Source organism: Cynara cardunculus (genome assembly GCF_001531365.2).
Source record: "Cynara cardunculus var. scolymus isolate 2C chromosome LG 15, CcrdV1, whole genome shotgun sequence".
Classification (NCBI taxonomy): Eukaryota; Viridiplantae; Streptophyta; class Magnoliopsida; order Asterales; family Asteraceae; genus Cynara; species Cynara cardunculus.
The window spans coordinates 6,355,700-6,371,247 of NC_037542.1; the positions used below are offsets into that span (position 1 = coordinate 6,355,700).

At 31.3% G+C, this 15,548-nt stretch overlaps 2 protein-coding genes across 3 annotated transcripts in view; both read right to left on the reverse strand.

The window, feature by feature from the left end:
* Nucleotides 1-5,776: 5,776 nt before the first annotated feature.
* On the reverse strand, nucleotides 5,777-8,577 carry LOC112527646 (amino-acid permease BAT1 homolog). Its single transcript, XM_025138399.1, has 3 exons — nucleotides 8,418-8,577; nucleotides 6,053-6,313; nucleotides 5,777-5,934 (listed from the first exon to the last, which is right to left on the reverse strand). Exons 1-3 carry the CDS (start codon nucleotides 8,567-8,569, stop codon nucleotides 5,919-5,921), a joined length of 429 nt encoding a protein of 142 aa, XP_024994167.1. The 5' UTR covers nucleotides 8,570-8,577; the 3' UTR covers nucleotides 5,777-5,918.
* Nucleotides 8,578-14,209: 5,632 nt separating this feature from the next.
* The window catches only part of LOC112527944 (lipid phosphate phosphatase 2-like), a 13,653-nt gene continuing 12,314 nt past the window's right edge, over nucleotides 14,210-15,548 (reverse strand). For both annotated transcript variants that reach the window (XM_025138807.1, XM_025138808.1), the window contains one exon: nucleotides 14,210-14,812. In XM_025138807.1, coding sequence (XP_024994575.1) covers nucleotides 14,610-14,812 — 203 coding nt within the window. In that variant the 3' untranslated portion in view covers nucleotides 14,210-14,609. The remainder of the gene's footprint in view (nucleotides 14,813-15,548) is intronic.

Consider the following 15,548-nt stretch of genomic DNA (forward strand, 5'->3'; position numbering starts at 1 on the left):
ACTTTATCGTTCAAAATATGAATGTTCATTGGGGGTTTTTTCCCGATTTTTTTTTACTATTTTACCACTTTAACTAGTTGTACAAGTCATAAGAATGTATCCAACATGTTTTATAAAAGTTCAAGAAGTTATTTAACATGTTTTGGATTGTTCAATGACTTATTTGTTCCAAAAATTTTCCAATGAGTTATTTAACATTTTTTGGAATGTCCAAGGACTTATTTGTTCCAAAAATTGTCCAAGRACTTATTTAACATATTTTGGAATGTCCAATGACTTATTTGTTCCAAAAAATTGTCTAAGGACTTATTTAACATGTTTTGGAATGTCCAAAGACTTATTTGTTCCAAAAAAAAGTCCAAGAACTTAATCATTCCAAACAAGAAAGTCTATTGGTTTTTATTGTACTTTTTCCTAGATAATATGTATGGTAATATTATTCCATTACCCTATTTATTAAAATTATTAGATAATAAAATATGTAATTATCCATGTTATAAAACTTTTATCCATATCCAACCCATTAATATAGCAGATAACGAAAGGAGTAATAGGTAAATAGTAAAAAAAAATAGTAATTTTCTATATCTAATTACAAATAATATAAATAAAAGATAAATTAATAAATATAGTAATTCTATATCTAATTACTCCACATATAATTGTAATGTACTATTTTTAACAACATGAAAAAGTCAAATACAACATTTTTTTTTTTTGTATTTATTTTTCTAATGCCGTCTTATTTCTCATTTAACCATTAGGAACATTTTTACTCAAATGAGTATGAAAAAAAATAAAAATAAATTAAACATCTATATACATCATATATAATCATATTGTATTGATATGAACTTTATATAATTATGCGTATGTGTGTCTATATATATATATATATATATATAGAGAGAGAGAGAGAGAGAGAGAGAGGGTGGTTCAAATACTAACCCAATATTTTGTGCAAACTTTGGTAACCCACATCAACCAATAATGTTGCATCTTTGGGTTTGGTTAAAATGTAACTTACATATTAATGATAAGGGTATTTAGGTCATTAGTCATTCTTATGTAACTCCCAAATATTTTAATTGGGAGTTACAAATCCTACAATATCTCAAATTGATCTTCATCTAATAATGACATGAAGATTCAAATATGTTCATCTTATTGACAACTAATTCACATATGAAACCACCTACAGCGAACATCATGCACGAACAGATATAAAGTACAGGTATCGGTTTTATCTGCACAACCCCTGTTTTTGTTAATGTGCATGTCTCATCGTCGTGCATGTGTATCGCTACGAGCATGCATCAAGGCTGAAGAACATGATCATATGATCAACATATATCGATTATAGTGTTCATTAGGTTCACACGGTGTAGCTAATGTTCATATATCTAGGGTTCACACGGTGTAGCTAATGTTCATATATCGATTATAGTGTTCATTAGGTTCACACGGTGTAGCTAATGTTCATATATCTAGGGTTCACACGGTGTAGCTAATGTTCATATATCTAGGGTTCACACCATAGGGTTCACATGAATGTTCATACCTTGATATAGGCACGAAGATGAACGATTGTTCATACACATATTAATTAATACAAAATTTTGACCAATTTATCCTTTGAACAATTGTTCATACACATATTAATTAATATATTAATTAAATTATTGTTTATTTAATCTCATTTAATAATAACCGTTAGATGAGAAAATGAACGATTAAGATGGGTTAGCATAGTTTGCACAAAATATTGGGTTAGTATTTGAACCAGCCCCTATATCTATATATATATATATATATATATATATATATATATATTTTAACTGGTAACAAGAAACTTCGTTTACCCATATCCTAGCTGCTAAAATGTTAGGTAATGGATAAGTCATCAATAATGGATATTTGAATAGATATATATTTTTCTTTTACCCATTACCCTCATCTTGGGTCGAAACATAGCAGGTAACAGGTTTAGGGGTTGTTTGGTTGGGTTTTCATTAAGCTTGTATGGATAAAACTATATGTGGATTAATTTGGCTGTGTAAATTGGAAAGATTTTTGTTTGAAAGAGTTTTCAAGATAGAAAGAGCATATTTTTAACTAGGAGGGATAAGTTCTGAAATAATTGACTTTTTTATAAAACTCCCTCTAAAAGCTTACAAGGGGTTCATTGATCATTTTACATTTTTCCCTAGACAAATAGAGGTCTCTCAAGGCTACCTCATGGATTTCTACAAATTCATCAAGATTTTAGCTTATTCTTCATCAGTCATTTCAACATCATTGCATCTTGGGAGTTAGTTTTTTTCTTTCTATTAAGCGATATATAGATTAAGTTGGTTATATAAATAAAATCAGCTTTATATAGTTAATAAGTCGTTTGTTTTTTTTTGACACCATTACATAAATTTATGATAGTACAATGCTAGCTTATGGGTTTGTTGGTGCTCCAAGTGACGAATTTGGTGGAGGTGCAACCAACTTTGACAAGAAATTATTCGATTGATTGCTTTCAAACTCTCTACTGGAAAGTCCGAATCTGGAAGTTTGAATATAAAGATGAATTTAATAAATATTTCCTTTCCAAGACCGAGTTAGTTGTATTATTTAACTTTTTAGTAGGCATGGAAAGGACTTGGTATGATGGAACTTTTGGTTTCCAAGATGATGAATATGAGGAGGACTAAGAATAGAAGGGTGGTGGTGACATAGAAAGAGAGTAAGGTAAAGAGAGATCGTTGGTTTCTTGAGAGCATTGAAGGAAGTGTGAACTTTGGGAAGAATAAAGGGGTGTTTTAGAAATAAAGTGACAAAATCCATCGGGGGCGGGAGGAAGGGGCGAAGTTAAGCCAAATGTAGATTGCTTAACGATTAAGCCATTAAACATATTAAGCTATAAACAAAAAAAAACTTAAAATCTATTCTATTTTACACTTTAAATTCTTCTCCATATGATAAAGTTATAACTTAAAAAAGGCCATAAAATCAAATGTATGAGACATTAAAGAAGCGATAGAAAAGAGAGATGGCAGAAAGTCAATAAGATGCATGAGTGGTGGTCATGAATTTTTGATGTTGAAAGAGATAGACCATGAAAACATTATAAGTGTCATTTAAGATGTGCAAGATCTCATTTTTCCTCTTTCAACCAAAAATTTACTATCAATTACTTCATTATACTTGTTTCCCTTTATTAAATCCAACATCATGTTTAGTATAACGCTTTTATGTTAAAAACCGTTGGTTGAACTTAGATTCAACTATAGTTGATCTATTTAGCTTTATATAAAATGAATTTACCAAATTTAATTCATGCGATTCTATCAGTGAATTAATTTAATTGTTTAAACTATGTAGAACTTTATATTAGGTTGCTTATAAATTTTAAATTAAGAATATACTAGTTGTGTACCCGCGCAATGCGACGGGAGCTATGAATTTTAACGATTTTGAAGTTCCACTGGTTTTATAAGATAAGATTTAACGATGATATAATTTACACTTGGTCTTTACATATTAATATAATTTGAATAAATAAAAGTTATGGTTCCAATTACAGACTATCGATAAAAAAATTGCATGTCAATTTAAAATCCAATATATTTAAAATCCAACATATTTAAACGACTCCACAAATGTGTTCGATTTACACAAAGAGCAAAGAACCAAGAAACTTGAGTTTTAAGATAAACACTCAAAACCAATAAAAAAAACTACAAATTTGACAGATTATAAGCCATGAAAAGACCAAAAAAGATGAGTTTTAGAATGAAATTTCAACTGCTTACGCTCTTTCTTGTCCAAAAACCCAAGAACATATTAATTCAAAACATATTATACAGTGCAATTTGGACAGCCTAACCCCAAAATATATAGTATATATGTAAATAAATAACTATAAAAATATAAATCGTAAATATTAAAAATATTTTTTCACATATAATATATAATAATATAATTAAGTCAAAAACTATTCAATATTGGACTCATTTTGAAGATATTAACGAGACGATTATAATGGTGTAACTTGTTAAAATAAAAATGTATGTTTTAAACATGTTTTAATTGATATACGATTATGTATGTTAATTTGATAAAGATTTAAAATGAAACATTTAAAAGTAAATTAATTAACTAATTATAAGGGTATAAAGTATAAATTTAAAATTGTAATTTTAAAAAAATCGATTGTGAGAGAGTGAATGTATGTGAAAGGGTAAGTGTATGTGAGGAGAGGAGGGGGTGAAAAAGTGATTAAAAGGTAGTATAAAGGGTATCTTGGTCATTTAGAATTTTAAGACTTTAAGACTTTTGTTAAATTTGCTTAATAAGATAATATATATATATATATATATATAGAGAGAGAGAGAGAGAGAGAGAGGGGGGGGGGAGGTTCAAATGAGAATAGTAACCAAAGTCATTGTGATTTTACATGTAATTTAAGTGTGAAATCACATGTGATTCGACCGTTTTTTAATTCTCTTATTTTGTTCTTGTTTTCATATGATCTCTCTCTCTCTATATGTGTGTGTATGTGTGTGTTTATTCATAATTGTACGACTTAATTAGAAGCAATTCATGAGATCATCTTATTTTTATTTTTGAGAGTTTTGTTTTCGTAACAAAAGCATTTGTAGATATACCGAGTATAGAAAAGGAAATAAGAAAACAAAGAGAGAACTTATTTATCTTGAAATAACCAAAGTGATGTTCGTCAAAGGCCAAAATATTAGATGAAGGCTCTACTAAGTGGGAACTAGGAACTATAGCGTTGAAAGTTTATAATATTATTAATTAAAACCAAATGGCCAAAACGAAGAAAAACAACATCACAAAATTAAAATGAATATTACACATTTTGTGACATAACATGTAAACATAACCAAAATGATAGGTTCAAAATCTACATTGAATTTGAACCGGGTTTAGAAGTATTAGCTTAAACTAAAACCGCACATCATATATTTTTATGTGGAACCTATCGTAACCACCCATGCTACAAAACACAAATATTTCAAAACTCATTAAATTACTCTTTAAAAGAGTCGTTCGGAAGGGAATAGAGGTTCTGACATATATACACGACAAATGACCTAAGTTTAGCTGATGTGTGACTTTAACACATGCCCTCCAATTGAGGCTAAACGGGTGAGTAGATTGTCCAAGAATGTTGAGAGAGAGAGAGCTAGGATTAGTATAATTGTCTCAAAATGTCGAGTCACAGGAATGGAAGACTTTGGATTTGTTACCGAGGGAAGACTTAAGAAGGATCCACGGGGGCCATGCACCCACTCAGCTGATTTCCGCAAATAGAAATATTTTGGATATAAAATGTGCACCGACTAAACTTTAAGTGAATCTAATCTAACTTTGAAGGTGCTAGAAAACACAAGGGTCATCAACCAAAAAACCGAAAAGTCCCTCGAAATAAATCAAAAACTGAAAAAGTCTCTCGAAATCAACCAAAAAACTTTAAAAAATCCCTAAAAACATGGAATTTAGCTAAAACACATCAGGCTAACGCCTAAAATTTAGTCTCACGTTTTGTTCAAAAGGTCGATTCCATTTGAAAAAATGTATTTTATACCCAAATTGACACAATTGAGTTTTCCTTATAGGCCTTTAATCTATGTTAAAGGTACACCCGTAGGCAAGAATCATGGGTTCACCGCTGTCTGATACCGTTGAGAGTATATCAAACCTCATTGGATTACTGAGAGAACTTGAGGAGAAAAAGGAGATCCCAACCATACACAGAACATAAATGGTTCAAATTTCGTAGATGGGGGACTGTAACACCTATAACAAACAAGAGCAGGGGTAGAGCCATCCTTGGTACATCACCGTTCGAGTCTCACCCTCAACATTTATAATATAAACATGCCCTAATCTGTAGTCTAGTCTCAGCCGCATCTGTCCCTGAACAATGGTACATGCTAATTTGCTATATGTGGCTGTGGCCTCTACGTACTTAATGAAGTTGGAACAAAAAAGCAAGTAAAATAGTAAGAAAGAGTAGAAGGCAGAAAGAACATACCATCCTGTGAGCCAAGAAGCAAATGGACCCCATTCACTGCCGCAAAGCCTTGCACTCCAAAAGTAAAGGCCAGCAGCTGTAGGGTAAGCAGAGCAGATCTCAGACATTGATAGGCCCACCAACAGCGAGAATAGGCCTGCTATTGGCCATCCATATACCATACTAATGGGCCCACCGAACGTAAGCCCGGTGCTGAACAATGTGGTTATTCCCGTGATCACCGATATTATGGAGAAAGTCACCGAAAAGTTGGCGAGTAACCTACACATGAAGTTCAAATATATCATATATCAGAAGTCAATTTGTTTTCATAAGATTGTGTTTGAATTCATCATCAAGGACAAGTCAATGGATGAAGGCTAAAATTTCACCCTCTTGGGAAGAAACAAATTGGATAGGGAGATTGTTTACGTGGATGCCTCTTGTTTGCAAAACGAAGATTATAAAGATACAAATGAAAAAAGTAGCAGAGAGTGTATGCAAACAAACAACAAAGATAGAACTAAAACAGATATACCGTAAAAATAAGGAAAACAAAAACTAACAAAAATAAGACATGGGAAAAATACATTAAATTAAGTTGAAAACATATCAAAAAAGAAACTTAGTCGTTACACTTAAAAAAGATGTGACATTATGTAATTTGAATTGTTTTAAAAAGTTACAAATTTTGTGGTTACTCTTTTATGTGTGTATATATATATAGGGTCAGGTCTAGGTTTAGGGGAAAACTGCAAAAAGATAAAAAAAATCGAGGAACACCGTAGTAAGCGTTCATTTGAACGACATGTGTGTATACTAGTAATTTTAAGCAATTTTTTTGGATATGTACACGTGCATAAAAATCAAAAAACAACTTCAATTACCGGTACACACATATACATACCATCCATATGAACGGTTGATAAGGTGTTTCTCATTTTATTTTTTATTTTTTATTTTTTAGGGTTTCCTTTGAACCCCTCTCTCTCTCTCTCTCTCTCTCTCTATATATATATATATATATATATATATTGGATGTTTATTTTTTGCAAACCATGTTATTTGTACAAATCGTACAAACTTCATTCAACAAATCATAATTTTTCACTTTGTTCATTTTTTTTATAAATAGGAGAGTTTGATTAATCATTTTTATTGTGAAGGGTGTTAATCATGGATATTATCATTTTCATTATATTAATTTTAGAGAAATACATGAAACAGTTTTCTTCAAATTTCACAAGTATATTATATGAAATAACTTTATCAAAAAATGTATTATATGAAACAATTAAGTAAGATTAAACAATTTCATAAATTTTTTTCATAAGATTAAACAATGAAATCGATGAATTGAATCGATGAATGAGGATGGTTTGCACGGTTTATAAAAATATGAATAATTTGCATTTGATCCCTCTTCTCCCCTCTCTCTATCTATATGGTAAAAAAAAGTCCGGTTACGTGGTGGAGATATAAAATCATTCGTTGTTAGTTAAAAGTTCTAAGAATATAAACGTCTAAGATAAAAGTTACATTTGTTCTTTACCATAGTAGTTCCAGGCAAGAGGAGTACATCTATGATGACGTGTAAAGCACTATCCATTATTCCTCTGAATTTTTTTATTAACCTGATATACAACCAGTTATGCGAGCCGATTAATTTCATGACGATCACCTGCTTTGCAGATAGCCCGAAGTCACCGCATTTGAACCTCCATGGCCACTTGGGAAGTTTTATTTCTCCTTGGATTTGAACCTAAGATCTCCTGGTACTTTTGACCTTTGAAACCAAACTCAAATCAATCATACACCAACCTTTCGTTATCCTCTGGATTTATCTTTTAATGATATGAAATATGCCACGTAGACTCTGATTTATTTTTGCGACATAACTTGTTTTATTGAACAGAAATCATATATTCTCAAATCTCATCTTGTCTATATCCAAACAGACATGAGCCATGAAGTTCCAAAATGTTTCTCTGTATGAATGCATCTTTGGCTCATGCCTTTAGTTACCATGAAATATGAATTACCGGAAAAAGCGTAATGTGCTGGTGAAGATGCAGCAGTACGGAAAATCACTAAACGCCATTATCGTGGATCTGATCTATGTTTCGTTTTTCGCTGCTTTTCTATAGGTTTCTAAAGAACTCAAAATCCGGAAACTAAAATCGAAGTTAACAAACCTACCAAATACCAATGGAGTTCAAGGAATCAAGAGCTCAGTAAATTCAAACTTAAAATTCTTATCAGTTCATATACGTCGATGACCTAACTTAACAAAGAGGCATAAATCGATTGCTATTTGCTAATAAGATCAAAATGAATTGATTGTGAGATTCATATCGAAAAGAGTAAGAATACCGAGTTTACTTACGAGAGGCCGCGGTGTAGTTCTTGCTTGTAGCCGAGCTCATTCAACCTCGAGTCATCGCCAGTGCCGACGATTTCATTACAAACTCCGGTACCGTCACGAAGCCGGTGATACGGAACTGCTTCATCTCCATAATTTCGGATCTTGTTTTCCATTATCCTATTTTGTTATTCGAGATGGTACGGTGTGTGTAATGGTAGCTTTGATGTGAGGGCAGACAATTTATAGGGGAGGGGCCATGACACGCAACTTGTAAAATTGAACTGGAAATGAAACCGTTCGGGTTGACCCGTTGGTTTCAAACACCCCGTTAACTCTTGGTCTTCATCTAAATATTACGAAATTTGTATTAGTTTTTATTTAATGTAACAATAATTGTCTTCTTAATTATCATAAAAATTTTGTGTAATTATTGATGATGTGGATATGATAAATTGTCAAATTATAATGTAGTTCGAGTCAATTACAAAAATTGTTCCTGGAAGGTTACCAAAGTTATGGTTTGCGTACCTATCTTTTCAATATTATAAGCAACGTAATCGACGTTTCTATTTTGTTGCGTACCAAAAAGTTATGTTCCATATTGTTTCAGAAAAAAAAACATGTTTATTCAGTCATATAATCATTATTTAATACTTTTAAACGGAATCAAATTGTGGCCGAAAACCAATCATATCAGCCCCTTGCCGCCGTTGCCAAGAAGATTGCCTGGAAGGCCAAAACTTAAAAGAAAAAGGGATGCAGTGGAAAGATTATTGACTTCAACAGGACATATTAGAAGACAAGGAAGAAGAATGACATGTACCAAATGTAATGAAGCAGGTCATAACAGTAGATCATGCAAGAATGAAAAAAAAGATGCACCATTGAAAAGATGTCTGACCACCAGGCAGGCCTATGACTAATATTCATAGACAAAGCAGTAAAGGGGGTACACGAGGCGGAACGGGTTCACAAAGGGATGTTAAAAAAGGTAATGTAAAATCTTCGAGTTTTATATTAATTTTATATATCAATTGCATACTAATTTGTTCACTAATTTGAACAGGAACCATCTAAAGCGGAATCACGACCAAAGCTCATCCCGAAAAAAAAAGAGGCCAAGTGAAAGGATAACTTTGAACAACCTACGAAAAAATACCGTTGAAAAAGATGGAGAAGGTAGTAGTTGTGACGAGACGGTTCCACTTGATTAAATAACATTGTTAGACGAATGTGAATAAGATGAGTTTTTTTGTTGAAAAGATATCCACTTGTTTAGGTTTTGGTATTACAAAGTAAACCATGAAATTTATGATGAACTCGATGAATGAATTGTTTTTTTTTGGATATTTTTATTCGTGAAATAGTGATCTTTTATAAACATGTTAAATTTATGATATTATATTTTTTGCGCATTTTGCCATTAAATTTACAATGTTTAAATGATAAAAATATTAAAATTAAAGATATAATGTTGTAATAAAAATTGGTGATCTTATAATAAAGTAATTTTGAAAGTACAATGCTGTAATAAAAAATGTCATGTCAGCACCATCGTACAAGTGGATAGCTTACGTGGACAATGAGGTGGCAAAGAAACATAGTATAATGGGTAAATTTAATTAAACAAATTACCCAATGCTATAATGGGTAAAATTTTAAAAGTACAATGCCTTAATAAAAAATATTTGAAAGTACATTATTGTAATAAGAAAAACTGAAAGTACAATGCTATAATTAGGAAATTTGTAAAAATAGGTTGCTATTTTGCTCATTTTACACAATTAAATATAGTAATTGCTTTTAAGGAAGCTATAAATCAATTTATTTTAATATATAATTATTACCATTAATATTTTATATTCTTTTATTCATTTAAAATTACTACATCAATTACAAAGTCTATTTGTAATAATTTATTTTTTATGAAATCATAAGTAGTTACTGATTTATTAATAATATAGTTGTGATATTTTCCAGATTTTGAGTATATTGTTTTGTTTTCATTCGTAAAACAAATGTCATTAATGAAACCATGTTATACAATTTTCAAAATGTTTAAAAAATGAAACTAATTTCATTTTGGTTAGGAACCATGAAACTATTTTCATTATTAAAATAATAATATTCAGGTCTTAAAATGTTTCATTAATTGAACTATATTTGGTTTCATTAATGAAACCAATTTCATCTTAGCTATAAACAATGAAACCGATTCCATTTTGGTTAGGAAACATGAAACAAATTTAAAAATGAATGAAATATTATTATTCAATTCTTGAAGTGTTTCGTTGACTGAATATTATTTAGTTTCATATGTAAAACTGAGCTCATCTTGGTTAAAAACCATGAAACTGATTCTATTTTAGTTAGGAAACATTTCAACAATTTTCATTACTAAAACAATATCATTCAGTTTTTGAAATTATGGAGTCCATGAAACCAATTTTAATGATGAAACGAATTTCATTAACAAAAACATGTTATTCAGATTTTTGGAAAATATTTCATTGACTGAACCATATCTAGCTCAAATTTCATTATACAAACGAACAATAAAACTAATTTCATTGTTGATGTATTCTCATCATAAATCAGACTGGTATGAAACAAGTTTTGGATTGATATGAAACATGTTTCGGATTACGTCAATTTGTTTCATTAACCAGTCCAGTCCCAAATAATATATGTTGCCAAGTTGTATGTAAAAAGATGTTTTTTAGGAACATGATATGTCAAATATATCAATGGAAGGAACGTCAATGAAATAATAATTTAATTTCCTAATATAATATGGCTGAAAGTTAAAATGGTTTGCCAATTTTGCCCTTTCTTGATTAAATATTAAACTTTTTATTTTATTTTTAATTTCCTAATATAACATATTTTAATCATGACCATTGATCAAGAAAATGGATGAATGATATTAGTTTGTAGGGTTTGCACAAAAGGGTGTGGTTTGCATTTGATCGCTCATCTCTCTCTCTCTCTCTCTCTCTTTATATATATATATATATATATATATATATATATATATATAACATATTTTAATCATGACCATTGATCAAGAAAATAGATGAATAAGATTAGTTTGTAGGGTTTGCACAAAAGAGGGTGGTTTGCATTTGATCGCTTCTCTTTCTCTCTCTCTCTCTCTCTCTCTCTCTCTCTCTCTATATATATATATATATATATATATAGGCTTGAGATCATGTAAGGCCATTTTGCTTTCGTAAGACCTATAAGACCACATTTTTACATTTGAAACTTTACAATAGGATACTGGGAAGTTAACATTCACAGTGTTTTTGTTGTGAAAGTTGATATATTTTTACGTTCACATACCGATTTTTCAAAATATAATATTCTCATAAAAAATAATTTAATTTTACATTACAATAATAAGAAAATAAAAATAAAAAAGTTCATGAAAATAAATTGTTACTTATTGCGTTTAAGCCTCTATTTTAATTTGAGAAACTTAACCTTCATTTTTTTTCACCCTACCTAGGCTTAATCTCATCATCTAATTTTTTTATTGACCGAATTTACTTTGGGTAAAAGCACATCAGGATCGGTTCACATTGTTTTGGCATCAACTTCTTAAAAATAAAGTCAGGTTATTGAGTGATTTGGATTTCATAGAAAGATTTCGAATTAAAAGAATCTGAATATTTTGGTGTGTTTGATATATAGGACATGAAATGAAATTGAATTCTATGATGTATGAAGTATTTATAAAAACAAATTGTATATAATTATAAAAACAGTTAAATTATCTCTTAATAAATGATAATTAGTTAATTACTAAACAAATATTTTAAAATATCATTACAAACAAATATTGCAAAATCTTGTGAAATACCTACTCCCACACTTTATTTCTAAATCCAGTATTTATAGAACTATATTAAAATCCCGGAGTTTCTATTATGGTCTTTCTTTCAAACTAAACACGAGATTTAATGGAATCCAATTCCAGATCCCATCAAATCTCTCCAAATCCTGCAAATCAAATATGTTCCAATATAATATTTTTGAGGGATTTAGATTTCGTAAAAGAAATTTGGAGTTTCAGTTTTTTTCATGAGCGTTTCTTCATATCAAGACTCTATAAAAATTCGCAGGACAAATATTGTTTCAACTAGTCCACCTTCTTGTTCTTCAACATCAAAGAGTGTTGTTACAAACAAGAAGCTTCAAGTCATGAAGTTCGTACGTCTGCATTTGAGATCGAATATCGTTCTTTTACAATGATAATCAAGCTTAAGCAAGACCTAGCCGCATCTTAGGATTTTTTTTTTTGATTAACCTGGATATCAAACCCGTTATGCAAGCCAACTAATTATAGGACGACCACCTGCTTTGCAGATAGCCTGGAGTCAACGCATTTGAACCTTCGTGACCACAAGAGAATTTTTATTCCTCCTTGAATTTGAATTTGAAACCTCTTGGTACTTTTGACATTTGGAGCCAAGCCCAAGCCACATCTTGAGATTGCAAAGTGTTGCATTGGTTTTTACAATTATTCTAAAATCACCTTCTACGACAACAATTTCTACACTGTTCTCAAATGTCACATCGACATTTTAATCAAATAACTATTATTGATGAAGTTGCACCCGAGTTTGAAATGATTTTTAACGGGAATTACACATTATCGGCATACATTGTTATTGTCTCTTGAGAACGATCATTATGGTGGAATCGGTAGATAGAGCGTGATAACCGCCTCAATAATCTTTTCGAGGCAAGGGTTATGTTAATACGATACGTAGTTAGAGACGAGAACAGCCCAAGCCTCATGACTTGTAAGAAAAAAAAAAAAGATAAAGACTGGGCCATCGAGAGTCTAGGCAGATCGTGCCAGACATTGGGTGTGGTGCTGTGGTATATCATATATGGGTGCGACTCAGGCCTTAGGGGCCGGTCGAGGCTTTAACCAGACCTTGCAATTTTCGGGCTTCAACTGGGCTCGGGCCAGGATTCAGTCCGAAGCTCTTTTGTGCATCTAATTCATGAATAGAATTATATCGATGAATTGATGATTCTTGTGCGAGTGGTTGCTGTGACGGATATACATATACAAATGTTGTAACTTGTGTATTATTAGAAGAAATTGTTAATAAACATTTGTTCAAGATGCTCATTTTTATATCATTATCGATTAATTAATTTCCCACCTTTCTTCCTACATGCAATAGAGAGACCTCTAGATCCTAAATCTGACAAGTTTTTCTTATTCTGGAATACAATCTTACAGGCTGTTTAGTTGGTTTTCCATCACGTCCCTGTATGGAGAAAGCTATCTGTGTGGATTAATATGTCCGTATAGATTATGAAAGTTTTTGTTTGAGAAAGTTATTTCATCTGTTTTTTAATTGGTTGGTCAGGTTCGGAAAAAAGTTGGTTTTCTGCATAAAACTCCCATCTAGAAGCTTACTGAATAAGTCATTTTCTATATCATTAAGCCACCATCAAACAGTCATATATAGCTAACAAAATAAGTTATGAGTCTCATTAAGCTAATTAAGCTGCTAACAAACAGTCCCTTATATCGATATGACAATATGTTTCTCCTTTTCACATAAACGCAGAAAAAAATGGTTTGGCCGTTGGATACACTTGCTTTTGGGAGTAAATTGGGGTTATTTAGGAAACATATTTTTTTTAATGCATTATGACTAATTTTGAGACACGCTTGTGTCAAGAAAAGCATTCTTATGCTAAGGAGAGATGTTCTTATAAAAACCCTATGAGAAGGTCATTGTCCTAAATAACCCCAAGTAAATGCACCAGAAAATCAAAACAGATAGAGCCAAATGCTGAATGCTAGAACTAAAAATAAGGGATCACAAAAACATCCAAAGCACAAACAATACATACGTTCAGTACAATTTGAATTCTTTGGTCAAACCGATGCATTATCGGTTAAAAATCAACATGAATTTTGTTAGAAATCTACCAAAGTTCTTCTAGTTGTTTTCACTTTTAGGTTGAAATTTGGATAGTCATAGGTTTGACCTTCGAAATCAAATTGTACTTCATTTTCCTAAAAAATAGAGGATCTGAAACTATGTTACCGGACAAAGCTAGACACATATGTGCATGAGTTGCTAGTTTCTTCTTAACGAGGTACTAAGCTAGGGGACCCACACGAGAAGCTAAACGATTCTGCAGAACTTAAAGGATAAGTAGATGGTCGAACCTTGATTAATGTCTTCTTCCTCTCTCCATTTCATTCAGGATTGAATTGGTATTGTGGATGCTATCATCTGAGACCGCCATGCCACTGCGAGATTGGATAAGCACGTTTTCAATCTCCAATGGTGCCACATTTAAGCCATTGATATTACTCGGTTGAGTGTCGTTTCTGGACTCTGATAACATCTGGAAATACATGTGAGGCCCCCAACCTGGATACCAACCATTACCACTTCCAGTGAACACACAGGAATTCATAAATGAAAAATGGTTATCGAAGTTTCAACTTAAGATCTGAATGTATTTCAGAGAAGTAGTGAAAGAGCAAATAGGAGTTGACACTATAGTTATAAACAATATTGGTTCATGACCTTTAGGGCCTGTTTGGTTTGCGAGATTTGGTGGGATTTGGAATTGGACTCCATTCAAATCCCACGTTCGGTTTAAAGAAAAGTCATTATTGAAATTCCGGGATTGCAATGAAATCCCACCAACATTGGATTTAGAAATCCAAATTTTACCGGATTTCTTAGGATTTATTTGTAGTACTATTCTAAAAATATGTTAAAAACATTTATTTTATAATAATCAACTAATAAAAGGGATTTTAATTATTGTTATGATTATTTATATTAATTTTTTTATAAATTATCTATAAAGAATGGAATTCAATTCCATTCCAAATCCTTGAAACCAAACACACCAGAAATTCCAAATCTTTCCACAAAAGCTAAAAATCCCTAAAAAATATTTTGTCAAACCAAACCCCCCCTTACTTTCCATCTGTCCCATAATGTTTCAATGTTTGATTCTACAAGCAGCTTAATGTAAGTACTCATTTACTAGTGTTGTGTGATACGAATGCTGATTTATTATTACCAAAAGTCACTAAGCCTAGGATAATGTATGTTTATTCTAGAAGGGGCATAGAGGTAATTCCTAAGTGTG

Bases quoted from the DNA above. Each gene is read 5' to 3' on its own strand.
- LOC112527646 (XM_025138399.1), bottom strand. From the start codon at position 8,569: ATGGAAAACAAGATCCGAAATTATGGAGATGAAGCAGTTCCGTATCAC. The intron at 6,314-8,417 runs GTAAGTAAACTC...CTTCATGTGTAG, and splicing joins GAACTACACCGCGGCCTCTC to GTTACTCGCCAACTTTTCGG.